Source organism: Antechinus flavipes, chromosome 2 (assembly GCF_016432865.1).
Source record: "Antechinus flavipes isolate AdamAnt ecotype Samford, QLD, Australia chromosome 2, AdamAnt_v2, whole genome shotgun sequence".
NCBI lineage: Eukaryota > Metazoa > Chordata > Mammalia > Dasyuromorphia > Dasyuridae > Antechinus > Antechinus flavipes.
The window spans coordinates 35,293,736-35,316,539 of record NC_067399.1 but is presented as its reverse complement, the minus strand read 5'-3'; the positions used below and the strand labels follow the sequence as shown (position 1 = coordinate 35,316,539).

Here is a 22,804-nt window from a genome sequence, read left to right as displayed (position 1 = left end):
CTCACTCCAGGCCCAGAATTCTACCTAGTATGTCATGAAGCTGCTTGTTAACAATCCCCGGGATAGAGTGTACCATGTTGATTCTACTGGTATCAGTAGAATCAACATCTACTTTTTTAGTTGTTGGGTCCAATAGGTGGTTCCTGGAGTTGGAGCACAACTTCTGCTACCTGGGAGTGAATTCACCAGTGGCAATGTTTTCGTAACTGCCATTTTCTCTATTAATTGAAGGTCTGTTTGGTATGAAACAGTCTCATCTGTTTTTAAGATCTGCTTCTCTGTTCAGTATTTTGAATGGGTATCAAAACTATGGGGGAATATCAGTTTACTTAAGTGGAGTCTTATTTCAAATCTTAGCTGTGACATTTTAAAGAAATGGGCTGCTTGTTTCACATTTTTTTTTAAATAGCCTTTTATTTATCAAAATATATGTAAAGACAGCTTTCAACATTCACCTTTGCAAAACCTATCTTCCAAATTTTTCTCCTTTCTTTCTCCTCACCCCTTCCCTAGACAGCAAGCAATCCAATATAGGTTAAACATGTGCAATTCTTCTATATATATTTGCACATTTATCACGCTGCACAAGAAAAATCAGATCAAAAAGGAAAAAAAATGAGAAAAAATAAAAAGCAAGCAAACAACAAAAAAGATAAAAGGCTGTGTTGTTATTTGCATTCAATCCCCATAGTTTTCTCTCTGGATGCAGATGGCTTTCTCCATCACAAGTCTATTGGAATTGGCCTGAATCTCCTCACTGTTGAAGAGTCACATCCACCAATCAGAAATGATCATCACATTACTTTGTTGTTGCTGTGTACAATGTTCTCTTGGTTCTACTCAGCAAAATTTCATGTAAATCTCTCCAGAACTTTCTGAATTCATCCACCTGATCATTTCTTAGAGAACAATAATATCCCATAATATTCCTATACTGAAATTTATTCAGCCATTCTCCAACTAATGGGTATCTACTTAGTTTTCAGTTCCTTGTCACTATAAACATTTTTGCACATGTGGGGCCTTTCTCTTTTTTTGTGATCTCTTTGGGATACAGACCCAGCAGAGACACTGATAGATCAGTATTCAGAGTATGCACAGTTTTACCACACTTTTGGCATTGTTCCAAAATGTTCTTCAGAATGTTGGATCCGTTTATAACTCCATCAGGCTTGTTTCACAATTTAAGGTTTCATGGTTTCACTCCCAAATAGAAGATGTTAAACATTGGTATAGGAGTTACATAATCATAGAATCTGAGATTTGGAAGGGACATTGATGGCAATCCAATCCAACTCAGATAAGACATTCACTACTGACAAGTAGTAACTCAACCTATGCAGTATAAAAGTAGTTCTCCTTTGGAGAGAAAATAAATTAAAAATAAAAACTGTGTTGCCAGATATCATTCTTTCTCTTCTTTGATTTTCCTTTTGCTTCTAACATAACTTTTTAAAAACTCAAAAAAAAAAAAAAAGACTTTTTGTCATCCTTAATTTTCATGACTATCCTCAGCTTTTCTGAGTTTTAACATTTCTGATAACATTTTTCCTCCCAGGACCATACCCTGTTCATATGTTGATTCTTTCTTATGTGGTCTTGCTTCTATCCTCTGTACATTTTTTTTTTCAGTCTAAGTTGGTTGTGGAGTTTGTCATATATATATATTTGATCTGTCAAACAAAACTCATTTTCCCAATTGATTGAAATTCTCTCTCACCGTCCCTCCCTCCATCCCTTCCTCCTTCTTGACCTTTTATCACTACTGGGCTGATTTTCCTCTAAAACATTTTACTTCAAGGGAATATAACTCTGAACCTTTCCTCTGGACCAATTCAAATCTCCTTTCTCAAAATCTAGAGTACATTCAGACTATTTTTTTTTCTTTTTGTAGTTTTGTTCTAAGGTAAACATTTTTAATAACACTAAAGTATGAATTTTTCCTATCCTATTATTTGATATTAAAATGTATTTTCAAATATCAACCAAGATTCTGACCAATTTAACAAGAATATACTTTATAAAATCAAAAATACAACTTAAACATTTTTTCATCCATAAGTTTCAAAATCTAAGACCCATGTAGTTTTATATTTTTACCCACACTAAAAACTTTTTCAAATATAACTTTCATAGTCATATAAGACATCATACTACTTACATGTTTAGAATACAAATAATAATGAAAATTTTCTCCAGCAATCAAATATATCTGGATTAGGACACGTTCATAGGTGAAAAAAAACACTTAAATCATTATTTAAAGTTTTAATATGTTTAAGAATCACTTAATGGCAAAGTAATTAAAGGTTTGTGTTTTCATTTGATGAATCTTTTAACAGAATTTCTCCCAATTCTTGGGAAGGGGAGAGAGAAGGAAAGTCCTTTTTAGAAAATTTGGACATTTCTATTTCTTCTGCAGTGTCTGTCTTGTTGTCCATGATCTTGCCTGTATCCCAGTGACTCAGCAATCCTACTTGCCAATTTTTTCAATAGTAAGAGATAACTAAAAGGAACCTAGGTTAGTGGGGAGTGAGTTCTTGTTGGGAAGTTGGGAAAGACCTGAGTCCAAATTCAACTTCAGACACTTACTAGGTATATAACCCCGGGCCAGTCATTTCTCCTTAATTTCCACTTATGTAAAATTGAGATAATAACAGCACCTGTTTCCCAGGGTTGTCCAAGAGCCAAATGAAACAATCACCGTAAGGTGCTTAGCACAGTACCTGGAACACGGTAAGCTCCATGTAAATGTTAGCTCTTTGCTTTTTGTCTGTCCGGGACAAAGGCCTTGCCCTCTGCAAGCACAGCTGAATGTGCTCAGCTCTCCGGAGACCTTGTCAGTCTCGCATCGTCAGTTATCATCGGGCCCTGTTCTTCTGCTCATTTCACTTTCCACGAGTTCAATAAGTCTTTTCAGGGTTTGCCGCCCGTCGTTTCTTATCGCACAATAGGACCCATACAATCATTTACAGCAACTTAGATCACCAGCTGATGGGCTTCCCCATTTCCAGTTCCCAGCCACCACTAAGAAGCCACCACAAAGTCTTTTCCTGTGAGAAATAATTCACTTGGACCCCAATTCTATTCCAATCAGTACTGATCAATTTGGTGGAATCTTACCAGCTATCTGTACCTAAGGCCTCGGAGCGCGCGCCCCGGGCACCCCCGGACACCTGCGGGCTTTCTTCCTGAGAGACGGTTTCCCTTCCCGTCCGCAGACATTTAAGTAGTTGGAGCTCTTTGACTGCCGAAGTAAACAGGCAGCCGGGCGTGTATCAGATCTGGAGGAGCCCGAGAGTTGCTCCAGTTCTGAGAGCCCACGGCCAGTGACTCCCCTGGGTGCTGGGACGGGGGAGACCACGTACGCGATAACAAGCGAGGAGGGGGCGGGGCTCCATGCCACGAAGGGGCGGGGCAGGACCGCCTTCCAGACGGAGGATGGGCCGGGCGCCGAAGCCTCTAGACTACGATTCCCAGAAAGCATTGTTAGCCTTCAGAGCATTTTCCAGAGAGGACGGGCCGTCCCTTTGTGTCACTTCCGCCAGCTCTCTTTCAACCTTTCCCGTGGATTTTAGTGTTTGCTTCCGCTTCTCTCTCCTGATCGATCTGGGACGGGGTGAGCTGGATGCGAAAGCGGGATCGGGCCCAGCCGAGGCCGCTTGCGGGGATGCGGCGGGGTCGGAGCACTGGGGACTTTTGGGGAGGCACACAGAGAGTAGGGGAGCGTTCGCTAGGGGCGAAGGTAGACCTGTCCCGGATTACCGCGGCCTTTGGGCCGCTCATGGGCAGAGGTGTCTGTCCTGGCGGGGCGGAGCCTGGAGACCGATCTCATTCAAAACCCCGCCCCTAAGGGTCCCCGGCTGCTCCTGACCCTCCAGGCCTCCGTCCTTGTTGCTGTGCAGACTGTCTTTGTGCAGGAAGGCCTGGGGTAGGTCTGGTGCTTGGGCCCGATGTCACGTGAGCTTTCTCTCCTCTTCCCAGCATTCTCCTGGGTACCCCCTCCTTCCGGAAGCTTTCTGCTGCTGGGGATGTCTTGCTGCTTTTCCCGGTCTCCAGCTTTGTCCCCAGGGAGATGTTGGCCTGAAGCCAATGTCCCCTCCGGAGAAGAAGTGGCCGTGTCTTTGTGGCCCTGCCTCCCGGGGTCCCTCTCAGTGACAAGTGAGGTTTCTCATGGGCTTCCTTTCCTCCCCAGCACCTCCCCCTCTTGTGGCCTCTGCTGTGCCCCTGAGAAGGAGGAGGAGGAAGAGGAGGAGGCAATGGCCCCCGGAGTGACCGCCAGGCCCAGCCAGGTGAGTGACCACTGCTGTTGTCCTGAAATCACCATCTCGCCTTAAAACCCCGGATTACAATTTTCTTATATGCTTTTGTCTTAGAAATTGCTGGCCTTGGGAGAATCATAAATTTAAAGCTTAAAGACACAACGGAGATTATGTATCTTTTCCCATAAAAAAAGTTACATTTTAAAGATTTGAGGTAGAAATCTTTTCCCCTCCATCCATCCTCTCTTCCACCTATTGAGAAGGGAAGCATTGGGATGTAGGTTATGCATGTGAAGTCATATATATTAGCTGGGATGGAGAAGAAAAGGAAAAAAAAAATTAAAGGAAAATGAAAAATAATATATTTCAATCTATACTTAGAAGTTTATCAATTCTCTCTCAATATTTTATAATGAGTCCTTTGGGATTTTCATGAATCATTATATCCATCAGAGTATCTATATTTTTCCACAGTTAATCATTTTTACAATGTTGCTATTACTGTGTACAGTAATGCACCTGTTATGATGAAATATTATTTCATTAGTCATATTCCACATTTTCAATTGGTGGGCGTCCATTCAATTTCTATTCAAGGTCTTATCACAGTAAAAAAAAAAAAAAAAGACACTGGTATAAATATTTTTGTACATTTAGATCCTTTCCCTTTTTCTTTGATTTCTTTGAAATATAGACCTAATAATGGTGTTGCTATATAAAGAAGGGTATCCATAATTTTATAATTCTTTGGGCATAGTTCCAAACTGTTCTCCAAGAATGATTTTTTGGAGCAGTTCACCCCTTAAGTAGTGTATCATTGTCCTTATTTTTCCACATCCATTCCATCATTTGTCTTTTCTGTCATAATAGATTTAAATTAGTACCTGAGTTGTTTTGATTTAAATTTGTCTAATTATTAATGATTTAGAGCATTTTTTATTTATTTTTTGCTGAGGCAATTGGGGTTAAATGACTTGCCCAGGGTCACACAACCAGGAAGTGTTAAATGTTTGAGGTCAAATTTGAACTCAGGTCCTCCTGACTTCAGGGCTGGTGCTCTATCCACTACACCAACTAGCTGCCCCCTAGAGCATTTTTATAAATGACTAGATAGAGTTTTGATTGTTTTTCTCCTGAAAAATGCCTTTTCATATCCTTTAACCATTTTTCAATTTGGAAATGTCTCTATTTTTTATAACAGCAAGTAGGAAAAAGATTAGGCATACTGTTGCTTGACCTTAGCAGTCAGAAGAAAAAGCCATGGGTGCACATTATAAAAAAAACACATTTAAAATTGATTCATTGAATTCAGTAGGATTCCCCCCAAGAAACTATACTTAACAGGATTCTAGATTTCTCTTGGCCACTCTGCATTTTTGTGATTAAACAACTTAAATATTTTTAGTAGCTCTTCCATCTTTTTGGGACTGAAATAGTAAAATTTAAAAAAAATTATTTATTTATTCTTTTTCTTTTTTTTTTTTTAATAACTTTTTATTGACAGAACCCATGCCAGGGTAATTTTTTACAGCATTATCCCTTGCACTCACTTCTGTTCCGATTTTTCCCCTCCCTCCCCCAGATGGCAAGCAATCCTTTACATGTTGAATAGGTTACAGTATATCCTAGATACAGTATATGTGTGCAGAACCAAACAGTTTTCTTGTTGCACAGGGAGAATTGGATTCAGAAGGTATAAATAACCCGGGAAGAAAAACAAAAATGCAAGCAGTTTATATTCATTTTCCAGTGTTTGAAATAGTGAAATTTGAAAGAGATAATTCAGATACATATCTCTATTTTATTACTGTGATTATGAAAATAACTTATTTCCTCATTGAATTTTCCTTTTCTCAGAAAAAAAAAAAAACATCAAATTTTGCCATTTCAGTCCCAAAGAAATGGAAGATCTATCAGAAGCAAAAAAAAAATTTTAAAAACAAACTTATAAAACCCTTAGCAGAAAAAAAGATTACATATAGATCCGTCTTAATTGCCAGGTTTAAAATTGTAGAAAATATTTTTTACCTAGGTGTGAATAATTGTTTCACCAAATATTGTCTCAGAACTATAAGACTATCAGTGTGGTTGTTCTCTAAACTTCACAGTTGTTTAAGTCCTAAAATTTAGTACTAACCTTCAAACCGCTTCCTATGGGGAATTGCCTAGGAAATTTCTACCTTGCTTCTTTCCTCCAAGTTTTAATTAGGAGCCATTATCCCCATCAGAATGATCAAGGCTGACCAGTTTGAGACTGAAGTACAATCCACTGTATGCGCACTGTGGAGCTATTGTTTTCTTGGGAGAACATTCTCCTATTAGTAAGGCCCCAAAGGTAATGCATTTCATTTGATTTACATTTTCTCAATGGGCAACAAACAATTTCAATCTCTATTTTCATATATCCTTTCTCATTCCATTTCCCTTTCCTTCCCCATTCCTCTTTTTAAATTTTATCAAAAGCTTTTTTATTTAAAAAACTGTTTGACCTTGATGAATGTTTTATTTTACTCTTTCACAATTATTTCTCACCAAATAATGACAGAGTGATATCCCCATCCCTTCTCTCCAAATGTTTGTATTTTCCATGTTGCTAAATGGAAATGCTGCAGATTTATTTTTAAAAACTAGTCACTTAATAGTATATGGAAAATTACCTCCAGTTCACAGAGAGGGAAAAAAATTGACAGCAGCTGTTTATCTGACTTAAGGACTACAATTTTGCATTAATAATGTGCAGACTTTTATCTAATGTGTACTCACGTATAGGTTATAAGAAGTTTTCAAGTGTAACTGATTAATCAGTACTTATTTAACCATTGTCTTAATTTTTTTTAATTGAAATGTATATTTCTATTCATATTTTTTAAATCAGGGAACTTTTAGAACAAAAGAACCTTATTTTACTTACGGTATTTTTCAGGTGAAGCTTCATAGTAATGTAAACTAACTAGTTTAATAAATATTGTCTCATTTGAAAATCATGCGTATTGTAATTGATTTTATATAAAAGATTCAATAGTGAAAATGGTATCATGTACTATTAAAATATTAATCAGAAAAAAATAAAATTGATTCATTGGATTCATTAACAACACTAAGCATTTATTAAGCACCTACAACGTGTTAGGCACTGGGGTAAGTATTGAGAACACAAAAACAAAAATAATCTGCTCCCAAGGAGCTTACAGTCTAATGGGAGAGGAATTCTTAAGTGCCTGCTATGCTTTAGGTGTTGTACTGGCTTACAGATTAAAAAAAAACAACTCCCTACTGCAAAGCAGTTATATTTGAACTATCTTTAAAAAAGCCAAGGTCTCCCACTGCATCCAGCTCATGTCCAATCATCCTGATCTTTATCTTACACTGAATCCAAATGGCCTTGGAGGAGAAAGTGAGGCTGCTGTCTTTTCACAATCTTCCCTCACTTAAATGCAATTCACTTGTAAGCTGTGGTATCATCTTTCTGATGTCATGTTCTTTTCAAAAATGATGGACAAACAACAGTATTTAAACATCATAACAGAGCAATTACTGGTAAAATGAATACTTTTGGTGTTTCAGGAATTGGTGACATTTGAGGATGTGGCTGTAGAATTCACCTGGGAAGAATGGGTATATTTGACCTTGTCTCAGAAAAACTTATACAGGGAGGTGATGCTGGAGAACTATACGAACTTGGCCTCTTTGGGTAAGAATGGCTATTCCTTTGAAGTTTTGGTGTATGCTATGACAACTTCAAGATTCTAACAATTATTCTTTGGCATATAAAAAGGAAGATATTCCTAATTCTTTTGTAGTGAAGGGGTAGAGTACTTGTTTGCACAGGAAAGAGCTTTGCCTGGAAACTGACTTTTCAGTTTGTTGTTATCCTTGAGAATGTACCTTCCCCTCTTTGTTGCTTCAAATGCAAGGTTTTTTGTTTAATCCCAGTGTGGATTTCTTTATACATAAAGTATTTTCATTGTCTAAGTAGGAAGTTGAGTCAATGATTTTTTCCCTTAGTCCTATTCTCTAACCCATTCCCCTGTAATACAGAATATCTTTCAGTAGTTGTTTGTACTATCCTTGAGATCTTCCTGCCATGTGTACTTTTTCCCCCTAAAGGGAGTGTGAACTAGTTTTAAATCTTTATTAAGTTTTACTGATTCACTCCTTCTTCCACCCAACTAAAAACAAAATAAAAAACTAAAACAGAAACTTCCTCTCTCTCTGGTCTGCCCATTGAACCCTCCATGGTTTGGAAAAAAATAATATCTTAGACATAATGAGCTAATTTTGCCAGTGCTTTAGATGGTATAAGAAAAAGTCTGCATCTTTATTTCAAAACTTTTATATGAATAGTTGGGAGGAATATTTAATATCTCTGTTCTGTGACAGGATTTGCAGTTTCCAAACCAGATGTCATCTACCAATTAGAAAGAAAGGAAGCATTTTGGATATCAGAGGCAGATATTTCAAGAAACAGCTGTCCAGGTGAATACATAAAAACCAAGCAAATGGGTTGCTGCAAAATATTGCTTTGTTGGTCATTTTAGGTAAAAACTCTTGTAAAATGTTGAATAAGTTGGTCTTATTAAAACTTCTCAGATCTGTTGAGAGAAACTGAGATTTTAAACTTTATTTTTTAACTCAAGAAATTACTTTTTTATGCACCTCTTTACCCTTATGTATTTCCACTCTCAAAAAAAGTTGTTGTCTTAGTAGATGGCAGGTTTTTTCCTTCTGTTCATCAGTGAACATTTTATGTTAAGGAGGCATTCTCCTGTCTTACTTCTATCAGTTTATCCTCCCTGTTAAAATATTAACAGCATGCCTTTTTTTGCATATGAGTCTGAATCCCCTTCTAATACTTTCTTTTGTGTGGTTTTGCTGCTGTTATAAAGTATTTATAAATACTTTTATAAAATATTTAATCTTAACTTAAATTCCCTTTCTTCAGTCCATCATGTAATATGTCATCCTGTTTTTACACTTTGAAAATAGGTTTATGTGATAGGCTTGTTTAGCCAGAAATCCATCATTAGAAGTACATTTTTTTTTAATTGCTATTTCACAAAAAGATGTGAATATTTTGGGGAGAGAACTTTGTTTCCTTTCAATAACATTTTGAGGGTATCACTAGTAGTAGGACTATTAGGTCAAAAGGTATGAAAAGTTTAGTTCAACTGAAATTGCTATGTTATTTTTCAGAAAAATGTCAGAAGCTAAATAAATACCAATTTCAGCATAACTGCCAAAATTTGTTATCCTTTTAAAATATCTTTGCTAATCTGATGACTATTTTGTGATAACTCCAAATTGTTTTTGTTTTCTTTGATTACCAGAATTTGTTAGTAATTTCTCTTATGAATGGCTATATTGTTACTCTTGAAATTTTAATCAGTTCCTTTTAAAGTAGACATGTTAAATTTTTAGAGAAAATTTATGGCAACAATGATCTGTTATGACCCCTTTTCCTCATATTACTTTACTCTGTTTGCTTTATGCCTCTCTCTATCTTTCTTCCTTATTCTAAACTCACCAAATCTCCTTTTTCTTTTTGTTCAATCTTTTCCTTTCCTGTTTTCATCTAGGATTGTAAGGACATATTTACAAGTTCTCAAAATCATCTACCTTTTTGTAGACAGTCTTCCCTTTCCTTATTCTATTTAAATATCAGCTATTTATCATAGAGTAAGGGTTTATAAATTCCTCCAGATTATGTCATCATAATTTATTTTTTACCTTTGCATTATCATATTTTTACATAATATAAACGATAATCTTTAGTTAAAACCCATTGAGGCTAGCCCTCCCAAGTGGAAAGGCAAGGGAATAGCTATAAATTTGGACAATTAAGAACCTTGGGAAAGGAAAGAAAAGGCAAGGTTAATGATATCTTTATTCTATTTTTTCAGAGAGCAAAGTAATTACTGGAAAGAAACCTTCTGAATGTAGTGAATATGGGAAGGCCATTAGGAGCAAACAGTGTCTTGCTGTGCATAAGAGAATTCATACTGGAGACTTTTTTTATAAATGTAAAGAGTGTGGGAAGGCTTTCCAATGGAACTCAGAACTTATCCGACATCAAAGAATTCATACTGGAGAGAAACCTTATGAATGTAGTGTATGTGGGAAGGCCTTCAATGTAAAGGCAAATCTTACTCGACATCAGAGAATACATACTGGAGAGAAACCTTTTGAATGTAGTGAATGCGGGAAGGCCTTTAGACAGAAGACACAACTTCATATCCATCAGAGAATTCATACTCAAGAGATTCCTAATGCATGTAAGGAATATGGCAACTCAGAACATTTTGAAAATCAAAAAATTCATACTGGAGAGAAACATAAATGTAATGAATGTGGGAAGGCCTTCAGGAATAAAACACGACTTATTGTTCATCAGAGAATTCACACTGAGAAGATTATTTATGGACGCAAGGACTTCTACCACAACACAGATTTTATTCAGCCTCTGATAATTCCTACTAGAGAGAAACCTTATAAATGTAGTGAATGTGGGAAAGCTTTCAAGAGGAAAACACAATTTACTGTGCATCAAAGAATTCATACTGGAGAGAAACCTTATGAATGTAGTGAATGTGGGAAGGCCTTCAGATTGAAAGCACATCATACTCGACATGAAAGAATCCATACTGGAGAGAAACCTTATGAATGTAGTGAATGTAAGAAGGTCTTTAGTAGTAAGATAAAACTTACTATGCATCAGAGATTTCATCCTTTAAAGATTCTTTACAAATGTAAGGAGTGTAGGAAGACTTTCTATAACAATTCAGATCTTATTAAACATCAGAGAATTCATACTAGAGAAAAACCTTATAAATGTAGTGAATGTAGAAAAGCCTTTGAGAAGAAGGCACATCTTATTGTGCATCAAAGAATTCATAATGGAGACATTATTTATGAATGCACAGAGTGTGGGAAGACTTTCCTCTACAACTCAGCATTTGTTGTACATCAAAGAATTCATACTGGAGAAAAACCTTATGCATGTAATGATTGTCCAGAGGTGTTTCGAAGTAAGACGCTACTTAATGTGCATCAGAGAATTCATACTGGAAAGATTCTTTATGAATGTAAGGAGTGTAGGAAGGCTTTCCCCTACAAGTCAGAACTTATTCGACATCAAAGACTTCATACTGGAGAGAAGCCTTATAAATGTCGTTTATGTGGAAAAGTGTTTAGGAGGAAACAACATCTTACTGTGCATCAGAGAATTCATACAGGAGAAAAACCTTATAAATGTAGTAAATGTCAGAAGACCTTCAAGAGAAAGGCACATCTTACTATACATCAGAAATCTCATGCTGGAAGGAATTTTTATCAATGTAAAGAGTGTGGGAAAGCTTTCCCCTACAACTCAGCATTTATTCTACATCAAAGAATCCATACTAGAGAGAAACCTTATGAATGTGGTGACTGTGGGAATGCCTTCAGGAGGAAGACACTACTTACTGTGCATCAGAGAATTCATACTGGAAAGGTTCTTTATGAATGTAAGGAGTGTGGGAAGGCTTTCCCTTACAACTCAGAACTTATTCGACATCAACGAACTCATACTGGAGAAAAGCCTTATAAATGTCATTTATGTGAGAAGGTCTTTAGAAGGAAGCAACATCTTACTGTGCATCAGAGAATTCATAAGGAAAATAAACTTTATAAATGTAATGAATGTCAGAAGGCTTTCAAGAGAAAGGCACATCTTACCATACATCAGAAATCTCATGCTGGACTTTATCAATACAAGGAGTATGGGAAAGCTTTACTGTACAACTCAGAGTTTGTCCGACATCAAAGAATTCATATTGGAGAGAAACCTTATAAATGTAGTATATGTAGAAAGGCCTTCAGACTGAGGTTTCAATTTATTCAACATCAAAGAATTCATTCACAAGAGAAGTCTTAAGTGTGGGAAGACCTTTAGACATAGTTCACTATTTTATGCCTATCAGAGAGTTCATGGAGATATTCCTCATAAAGCATATGAACTGGCCTTATATCACAACTCATCTTGTAATTAATGAATTCATAATGGAGAGAAACTGTATAAATGTAGATAACATGGGAAAGTCTTCTGGAAGAAGGCATGACCCCCTGTGCATCAAAAACAGAAAATTCATATTGAAGAGAAACATATTAAACATAGTGAATGTTTGAAGGGCTTCAGGAATAAGACTACTATCCATTGGAAATTCAAACTGGAGACAATTCTTCATGAGTCTAATGAGTATGGGAAGATTTTCCTCTATAATTCAGCATTTATTCTATGTCAAAATTCATACTGGAGAGAAACCTTGTGAATGTGGGGAGTCCTTTGGGAAGCAAATACAACTTACTGTCCAATGGGATAGTATTTATGAATATGAGGAATGTAGAGTTAATATAGGTTTGGATTTCACATTGAACAGGCAGAGACTAAAAACAGGGGGCAAAAGTTTATTTCTGATATAAACAAGAAATAGTAAAAAAAAAAAAAAAAACAAAACTTATAGTAAACACACACACACACACACACACACACATACACACACACACCAGGTGCCGTTATTACAGTAATAACAAAGACAGACAGACATGTAACATACATCATCACCAGTCTGGGAAACACTCCTGATTCTTCGTGCTGGGGGAGCCCCAAATCATTCAATCAGGCAGAGTACACTCCAAAGAGAGAAATCCCAGGCAAGGCTATCCTCTCTTGGGATGAAGTTCCAACAGCCCCCTCCCTCTACAGGGTTTTTTAATACATTGAGAACAAAAAAGGCACTATTCCCAGTTAATTATTTGATATATGACCCTTTGAACTGAACAGCTCTCCAGACGTGGGGGCTTCCACAAAGGGGAATAGTTTATCCATTCCCCTAAGTCAACTGGTTTCATTCAGGGAACTGACTAGGTTTGGGGAGTGAAACACATACCAAAGCTCAAAAGAACATCTTAAATCAAGCACAAGGAAAAGTGGCCTACTCTTCCTGTGCCTCCTGGTGAATTATCAATTGCAAGTACCTTGTCATGTTCTCAATACAAGGTTACATAGAGGAACTTGGCTGACATTCATTGAGATTCTGATTCTGTACAGTCACTGAAAATATTTGAAGGATTTGGCTGAGATTAAGATTTTTCTTACAAGTATGAGAGGGACTTCTAGGACAACTCATGTTATTTAACTTCTAAGAATTCATACTGGAGAGAAACCTTATGAATGTACTGTATGAAGGAAGTCCTGCTTGAATTTAGATCTTAATCAACATCAGATAATTTGTATTGGATAGAGACCTAATAAATGTAATGAATGTGGGAATACCTTCAGACTTAGAATTCAGCTTGCTCAAAAAAAATCAAAGAATTCATTCTGGAGACACCTCTTTTGCATATAGTGCATATGGGAACGCCTTTATGTCTCAAAATTCTTAATAGATTTTTCATGAAGATAAGAAATATGGGAAGATCTCTCAGTTGACTAAAATGTGATTCTGAGTCTGTCAGTGCAATTCAGAAAATCCTTATCTTCCATGGACAGAAATAATCCCCTTTCTCTCCAGAGCTCTAAAGACACAAAGATTTATTATTTTCGCATTAGCCTTCAGCAAGGGTGGAGTTTTGCTGACTTAAGTTAGTCCTGAGTGGAGGGTGGTATTGAGAGTTTGGTCCCGGGCAAATGGCATGTCATAAGCTTATCGATGGTGTCTGCTATCTGATGAACATCTATATATGATAAAACAGATGATGATTGTGGGTGAGAAATGTATCCTGTTCATGCTACTTCTGTACATATTCATTAGTGTACCCAGTGTGAACCATAAAGATTTGGAATCGCCTTAATTTAAAAAGAAGCATCACAAGGGCCAGATATTTATGAGATGTGATTTCTGGCCAGTGCTGTGAATATTAAAATGAAGCAATTTAACAGAGTGCAGGTAATTACAGTTATCTTAAGGTAGCCAAATGCTTTGTCATCTAATATATGCTACATGAAAAGATGAATAAGAACCCCATGGTGGTCAAGGGGTATGAATGAGTAGTTTACAGAAGTCAAAAGGTATCCTGAGTTATTTGAAAAAAAAAAAAAAAAGCCCCGAATCACTATTTTTTAGAAAAATGCAAATTAATATAATTCTGCTGTCACCTCACATCTATCAGATTGGTCAACATAAGAAACAAAATGTTATCTTTTTGGAGGGTGAGGTAAAATGCACATTAATGCACTATTCAGAACTGCTTCAGCTATTTTTGAGAAGTTTGTAACTATGCTCAAAGGGCTCTTAAAAGTGCATATTCTTTGACCCATCAACACCACTTCTAAGTCTGTATCCCAGAGAGAGCAAGGGGTAAAAGTATGTTTATACAAAAAGTTTTTTTTTTTTTTTTAATGGTGGCAAAGAATTGTAAATTTAGGGGAATGTCTATCAAGAGGCAAAAGACCTAACAAGTTGTTATACATGATTGTGAAGGAATCCCATTTGCTATAGGGAATGAGGGTGATTGTTTTAGGAAAAAATCTCATTAGACTTATGTAAGTAGATGCAGTAAAATAAGCAAAACTAGATCATAGGATGCAGTAATAGCAATATTTTATTGATCAACTGCAATTGACTTGACTACTCTGTTCAAGAAAATGATTTAAAACAATTCCAAAGGACATAATGATGAAAAATGCTGTTCACCTCCAGAGAGAGAACTGACAGTGTAAACTGAAGATTTGTTTTGAAGTTTGGGGTTTTGTGTGTTTGTGTATGTGTGTGTTTGTTTTTGGTGATTTTGCTGATATAGAGAAATATATTTTGCATCATTTCATACTTATTTGATATCTTAACTCTCAGTGGATGGAGAGAGCATTTAAAAATCAAAATTTAAAAACAATGGAGGAAAGTCCTCTGTGAAAAAAGTGAAATGTATAGGGTATACAAAGTAATAGCAATGTTCTTGGATGCCCAGCTGTAAATGACTTCCTCTCAGTAATACAGTCATCCACAACTACTCTGAAGGACATACTCAGTAGGTATTTAGAAATCTGTCTTATCCTGCAGGAAAAAAGGGAGGGGAACAGCATATGGGGAGGGGGATAGTTGATAAAAGAGGGCATTTAAAGGGAGGGAGTGGTCAGTGCAAAACATTTTTAATGAGGGACAGGGTGAAAGAGAATAAGTGGGGGAAATACAATTAGCAATAAGTAATTTTAAAAACTTTTTGAAGTAAGTTTATTTGGTGGAATATTATTCTCTGGGAAATATTAAGCAGGATGCTGGGGCTGGGTGGGGGTGAGGGTGGGGGAAGGAAACAAACAAACCCTGGAAATCCTCCATGAACAAAATGAAATATACTGTATACAAAGTAATAGCAATGTTCTTGGATGACCAGCTATAAATGACTTATTCTCAGTAGTACAATCATGATTCCACAAGTACTGTGAAGGATTTATGACGAAAGATCCATATCCAGAGAAGGAATTGATTATCTCAATACAGATTGAAGCATTATCTTTCTATTTTTAACTCAACTATTCTTGAGGGTTTTTATTTTCATTAGGATGGGAGATCTGTTTTCTTTCACAATTTGGCTTTTGTGGAAATGTTTTGCATAACTTCATATGTGATTTGTGGGATAAGGGAGAGAATTGAATTCAAACATCTTAAAACAAATGTAACAAAAATTGTCGACTGTAACTAGGGAAAAATATCAAATTAAAAATAAAAACGTTTTAAAAATGGGAAAAAAAAATTGGAGTCATTCACATTGACTGGATTGAACTTGGGTCTTTCTGCAGCAAATAGGAAAAGCCTAAGATTTCAGTCTCCTTCCCTGAACCCCAATAATTGCCTACTATTCTTGCCAGATCAGTGCAAAATCCAATGGCGGTCAATTCATGTAAATCCAAACTTGAACTCTGGAGTAATAGGTTTTGTAACATGCACGCACTAGTCAGAAGTTGGCTTTATGGCCATTCAAGCAATCCTCCCGGAGTCTTCTGCCTCAGAGTTGGGAATAATGTATAATTCAGTACTTAACCCATTGTTCCAATGTAACTATCCTATCTACTTCAACCACCAGTGTTCCATTAGGTTCAGTCTAGAAGTACTGTTCTCTTCTGGCTTCAGTGATTTTTAAAGCATTTTTCCCACAGGGCTGTGGGCTGGTCACAATTCCCAGACAAGCCCAGTTACTTGCTAAACACAATGTCCTTGGAATAGTGTTCCTCCTTCTACCCTCCCATGTATTGCTGGAGTGTCAGGGTACAGAAATGCTGAACTACTGAAAGTAAATTGGGGTTTCAGCACACCCATGTAGCTATCAATGATGGGGTTTGGGGATGATTCTCCCCATATAGGGCCAACAAATGAACAAATGGTGTTTACCACCAAATGTGGGGTTAAGGGAATATTAGACTCCCCAAAGTACATTGGGCCACTGTTATGAGATATCTCAAAAGAATTTGTAGCCTTATATCATCTCCAAGAGGCAAAGATTTTAATATGCACTAATAGGCTAAATCCATATAGTTTTTAAGCAAAAAAAAAAAAAAAGTTTTATCAATTAACAGGGAAAATGATGAGACTTAAGCAGGCCACAAAATTAACCAGGGGGAGATTGAGTGGTAAGTTCCTAGAGAAACCAACTAAATTCCCAAAGAAGGAGGTTAGTAGGGAATTAGGTTGTCAGTGATGGGCTAAATGCCTAAAAAGACTAGTGGGGGAATTAAAAGTAGAGTAAATATAACCTTTGAAGTGACACCATAACTTGGCTCTCTGGTTGGATATGGAAAGCTGTAGGGTCTTGGTGATCTTGTCAATTCAAGGGACAGAAATCTACTTAGAGCAAAAGGCCCACTTAAGTCCCCAGATTTTGGTTGTTAGCCATCTTAGTAATAGTGAAGCTTGCTTAAATCAAATTTTTTTTTTTAGACCATAGTCTATCCACAAGGCCTGTAGAAAATGTTCCTTCAGTGAGTTTAGCAAGTCTAAACTTAATCATGTTAGTGATTTTCTTTTTTCTTAGGCAATTAGGACTTGCCCAGGGTAACTCTGTTAAGTGTATGAGGCTGGGTTTGAACTCGGATCCTCCTGACTTAAGGACTAATGCTCTATCCACTATAGCCATCTAGCTATACTCCATGTTAGTGATTTTAGAAATTGTTGATGTTAGTAATTTTAAAAAGCTAGTCTAGGTCAGAGTTTTGCATGTTGCCTCACACATATCAATCAGTTAAGTAAACTTGAATTCTCTAATTTCCACTTGTGTGATAATCATGAACAAAAAAGAAATGTTAGAAGTGTTCATAAAGGAGAATCTATTTACAATTTCCATTAGAAATAAAAAGCCACATTAAAATTTGTGATATTGTGATATTAAAATGAAATTATGATATAAAACACATGTTTTAAGTTGCTCAGGACTTTTTTCTTCTCAAGGAATTGCTATTATATGCAATAAATGTTGTCTCTTTTCTTGTTTTTCAAAGTAATATTTTGGAAGAGCAAGAAAAGAGCGATAATCCTTTCTTTTTCTAAGTTCTTCCTCTACCTCTGTAGATGTTTTGGATTATATTTGTGTAGCATGACTTTTGCTGTCTCAGTTAAAAAAGATGTTAGATTTGTCAAATTGCTTTTTCCTTCTTTAGGGATATTTCTTTGAATAGAGAAGGAGGGGAGGCATTTGAAAAAGAAAACTATGAAAATAAACAATAATTTAAAATATAATATTGTAAGAAAAGGAAGGGCAGCCAGGTGGCCCAGTGGATAGAGCACCAGCCCTTAAGTTAGGAGAACCTGAGTTCAAATCTGCCAGACACTTAATACTTCCTAGCTGTGTGACTCTGGGCAAGTTACTTAACCCCAATTGCCTCAGGAAAAAAAAAAAAAAAGGAAACACAGGGCCTAGAGTTTGTAAACAATTCAGGTCCCTTTCTGGAAAATTTAAGACATTTGCATTTCTCCTGCTATTTCTTTCCTATTGTCCTGATCTTGTAAATATCACTGACAGTGACTCAACAATCCTCGCTGCCAATTCTGTCAACGCTCAGGGAGAAAATAGGGGCACATGGTGGTGGTGGGAAGTAGAGTTCCGGGCAGAGAATCTGGAAGAGCCGACTTCAAATCCAGTTGGAGGCACGTGCTGACTGGGTGACCCTAGTCACATCACTGTAGTTTCCCCTTGTGTGAAACAAGAGAACAGCTCGGACCAGTGAGACAATCCCTATAAAGGACCTGGCCGGCGCCTGGGACCCGTCTCTCCCTGTCCTCTGGTCCGTCCAGGCCCAAGGCGCTCGGGGTCTCCTCTGGCCCTTCAGCTCAGGCTTTTCGGCTGAGAGAACAAGCGGACTCAGAACGCACCGGTTCAGCCTCCTCAAGCCCTGGACCCCAGATAGGGGCCCCGACCCTGCTCCGACTCTCGGCTTCCCCACCAAAGTGGCTGTTGTTGGCTCTCCCCACGATCAGCGGATGCCCTCTGGCCCTCTCCCACTGCCTCTGTGCCCACGTTTGCCCGGGTCCTCCGGCCTTCCCCTCCATCTCCTCCGGGAAGAGGAGCGAGTCCCCGGCACCCGCAGAAAACTGCTGATTTTCTTTCTCCGAGACACGTCTTTCCTTGGGGAAGACCCTGGCCCGCCACCGGCACGTAAGTAATTACAGCTTGGGGGGCTGCTGCTAACTGGCTGCCCGAATAAATAAACAGCTCCAGCAGCATTAGATTTGAAGGAATCCAACAGCACCCAGCTCTGAGATTCTCCTTAAGTCACGCCCTCATCTTCTGCCCCGAGCCGGATCGCGGACCTCCAGAGCTCCACGCATCCCAGTCCAGACTCTGAAGAAATGCCCTCCGGTGTGGCTGGTACCTGGCCATATATAGATGGCTTTAATTTCTTCATCTGAAAACTGCCAGTTCATATCCTTTGACCATTTACGGCTTGGAGAATGATTTGTATTCTTGTAAATTTGATTCAATTCTTTATATATTTGAGAAATGAGGCCCTTATCAGAAAATTGTAAAAATTGTTTCCCAGATTCCTCCTTCCCTTCTAATTTTGGTTGCATTGGCTTTGTGCAAGCCCTTTTTAATTTAATGTAACCAAAATTGTCTATTTTACACCTAACTCTATTCTTTTCTCTTGTTTATTAATAAATTGCTCATCCATAAGTGATAATGTTCCACATTGTTCTAATTTTCTTGTAATATTTTTCTTCATAATGAAAGATAGAAGGATAACATTCCGTAGACCTCAGCCCTCAGTTTCCCTCCATGTCTATAGGATAATTACAGTACAGTGAACTATTATTTACTCCTATTTTGCAGCTGCTGAATAACCTGGGAACAAATATAGTTAAAAGAACACTGTCCTGGGTGGATTCTGGCTAAATCCACCAAGGACACATTATCTATATACTGGAACTAGCCACTCCAGGAGTGAAGCTTCACTCTTGACAGACTCTGGCAGGACTGGCCCCTCTTTTGGATTCACTCAAGAAAGTGAAATCAGTACTGCTGGCATCTGGCCACTTTTTTTCCTTGGGCTATTTAAGTCATGATAGATCAATGCCCAAATTGGAATGGATTTGGATCCAATGGAATTGGATGAGAATCCATGGAGAGGCTGCTCTGTCTGGGACCCTCCCGGTCGGGGTTTGCAGTGATTCCCCATCCTGCGGTCTGCAAAGTTGGTGTTTCCCCCAATCAGTGATGGATTCTTTCTTCTCTCTTCCTCTAGTCTATCTCTTTGTATTGTACTAGTTATGTTAATTATAGGATGCATTAAGTGCTTTTATTATAAGAATTTCACTGTCAATTCTTGTTTTCTTTATAATTCATTGTTATTAAACATTTTCTGGTATCTTAGGTCTTGTTGTGGGAGCGAGCCATTCTGCAGGAGTAAATCATAAATCTTAATCTAACACATATCCATTTTGAGTTTACCTTGGTAAATGGTGTAAGGTAAGATACTGGTCTATGCCCAGTTTCTGCCCTTCTCTTTTCCAGTTTTCCCAACAACTTCTTATTCAAAAATCTTAAGGTTGTATACTTTGCAAATACAAGGTGTTTGTGTTTAGTTGCTTCTGTGAATTGTAAGTTTACTCTGTTCTATTGATCTATCTTTGTTTCTTAGCCAGTGTCAGTTTGGATAATTATAATTTAGGATATAATTTTTAGCATAGTTTAGGATCTGCTACTGCTGACACTCCTTCCTTTACATTTTTTCCCCCTTAGAGGCTTTGATATTCATAATTTTTTGTTTTTCCAAATGATTTTTCTTATTTTTCCCAATTCAGTAAAACAGTTTTTGGGACAATTTAATTGGCATGGCATTGAATCTATATATTAGATTAAATTGTCATTTTAATTATATTGGTCCTGCTTACCCATGAACAATTAAAATTCCAATTATAAAAATCTGACTTTATTTTACTGTGTCAAGATATAGAGATGAGTTGAGAAACATTAATTTTGAATTGGAGAATTATTAAAGTCTACTTTAGCCACACGGGATTCGCATCCAAAGCACATAGCCCTGAACAAAAGGACATAAGGCCTTTTATAGGGTCTAAAGAAACCAGCAAAAAAGTTAGCCTGCTTTCTTATGACACATTTGCAACTATTTGTTAAGGGGATATATCAAAGATAGAGACAAGGAGACAGAAGTCTTGCATGAGATTTTCCTTCCTAATGTTATGCAGGAGGGAAGGGGACGGGTCTTTTAAGGTGTGCAAAAGGGTTTTGGAGCTATGGTTATAACAGTATAAAGTGTCTTATTATTTTGTTTATAGAGTTTATTTCAATGGATGTATTCCCATGTATTCTATATTATCTAGAGTTAAATAGGGTATCTTTTACTATCATTTCTTGCCGAGTTTTGTTTTTGATATATAGGAATACTGATAAATTATGTGGATTTACTTTATAACTTGCTACTTTATTATTTCAACTAAAGTAAGTTTCTGGGGTTTTCCAAATGTAAATATTTATAGAAGTACCAGCCTTCTTTCCCCATCTAATCCCTCTGTTTCTCCTACATGGTTTTGCATTTTTAGAATCACATCATACTCTTTTAAAATTTTTTTAATTTTTATTTATTTTTTTAAATTAAAGCTTTTTATTTTCAAAACATATGCATAAATAATTTTTCTTTTTTACATTATTTTTTTATTTTCAAAATATGTGCATTTTTCAACATTGACCCTTGCAAAAACCCTCTGTTACAATTTTTCCCTTCCTTCTCCCCCAGCTCCTCCCCTAGATGGCAAGTAATCCAATATGTTAAACATAGTAAAAAGATATGTTAAATCCAATATATGCATATTTATTTATACAATTTACCTTGCACAAGAAAAATCAGATCAAAAAGGGAAAAAAATGAGAGAAAACAAAATGCAAACAACAACAAAAAGAGTGAAAATGCTATGTTGTGATCCACTCAGTTCCCACAGATGTGGATGTTTGAATGGTTTTTTGCTTTAAGTGACTCAGTCTGAACATGTCATAGCCCACAAGAGAACCAAACCTTAATCTGCCATGTGAAGGTAAGGAAATGCATTTGCTTTGGAGGGCAGATAATAGTACTGATGTAATAGAACTGTGTACGGTGTCCTCCTGATCTTTTGGGGGACACAGTTCTATTACATCAATTTGTTTCATTTATTTCCAACTTTTTATGATCCCATTTGGGAAGATACAAGAGTAGTTTGCCATTTTCTTCTCCAGCTCATTTTATATATGAATAAACTGAGGCAAACTGGATTAAGTGACTTGTTCAGGGCCACATAACTAGTGTTTGAGGCTAGATTTGAATTCAGGTCTGCCTGACTCCAGGCCCACTGTACTAATAGTATTCTTTATAAATCAGAATGTTTGTGCTTGTGAAATGCTGAGTTCATAACTTTTAAAATGAAGGAGGAATGGGGGAGGGGGGTGAGGGGAAAAGAATGCAGCAACTCTGCTCTATAAAGGAAAGCAATTTCCCTAAGTGAAGAGATAGAGCAGGGAGACTTGCTATGGAGAATGATTATATACATTTTATATTCACAATTCCCAGACAAGCTGTGGATAAGAAAAAGGGAAAGTGTGTTCATGTATACATGTCTGTGTGTATTTGATAAGACAAAAATAAAAATAAAAGCAAAAACTTAGCTGGCAAGGAATTGATTATTTTAGAGATATAAAATTTTCTCTAGGAACTGCTTTAGTTTCATTCCATAAATTTTGGTATGTTGTCTCATTACTGTCATTCTCTTGGATGAAATTACCAATCATTTCTATGATTTGTTATTTCACCCACTCATTATTTAGGATTAGATTATTTAGTTTCCAATTAATTTTTGGTCTATTTTTCCCAGCCCTTTATTACATGTAATTTTTATTGCATCATAATCTGAAAAAAAAAGTATTTACTATTTTTGCCTTTCTGCATTTGATTTTGAGGTTTTTATGCCCTAATACATGGTCAATTTTTGTATAGGTTTCATGTACTGCTGAGAAAAAAGTATATTCCTTTCTGCCCAAGGAATTGATTATTCCAGAAAAAAAGTGTGTGTGTGTGTGTGTGTGTGTGTGTG

The 22,804-nt window shown here is 36.9% G+C and overlaps 1 protein-coding gene across 2 annotated transcripts; it reads left to right on the top strand.

The window, feature by feature from the left end:
* Positions 1 to 226: 226 nt before the first annotated feature.
* Positions 227 to 17,598, top strand: LOC127547505 (zinc finger protein 420-like). 2 transcript variants are annotated; one of them, XM_051974426.1, is made up of 5 exons: positions 227 to 3,619; positions 4,196 to 4,292; positions 7,827 to 7,953; positions 8,643 to 8,738; positions 10,163 to 17,598. In XM_051974426.1, the coding sequence occupies exons 2-5, from the start codon at positions 4,260 to 4,262 to the stop codon at positions 12,172 to 12,174; spliced, it is 2,268 nt and encodes a 755-aa protein (XP_051830386.1). In that variant the 5' UTR covers positions 227 to 3,619; positions 4,196 to 4,259; the 3' UTR covers positions 12,175 to 17,598. The 2 variants fall into 2 exon arrangements, with proteins under 2 accessions (XP_051830386.1, XP_051830385.1); XM_051974425.1 differs by lacking the exon at positions 227 to 3,619 and having other exon boundaries at positions 3,627 to 4,292.
* The last annotated feature ends 5,206 nt before the right edge of the window (positions 17,599 to 22,804 follow it).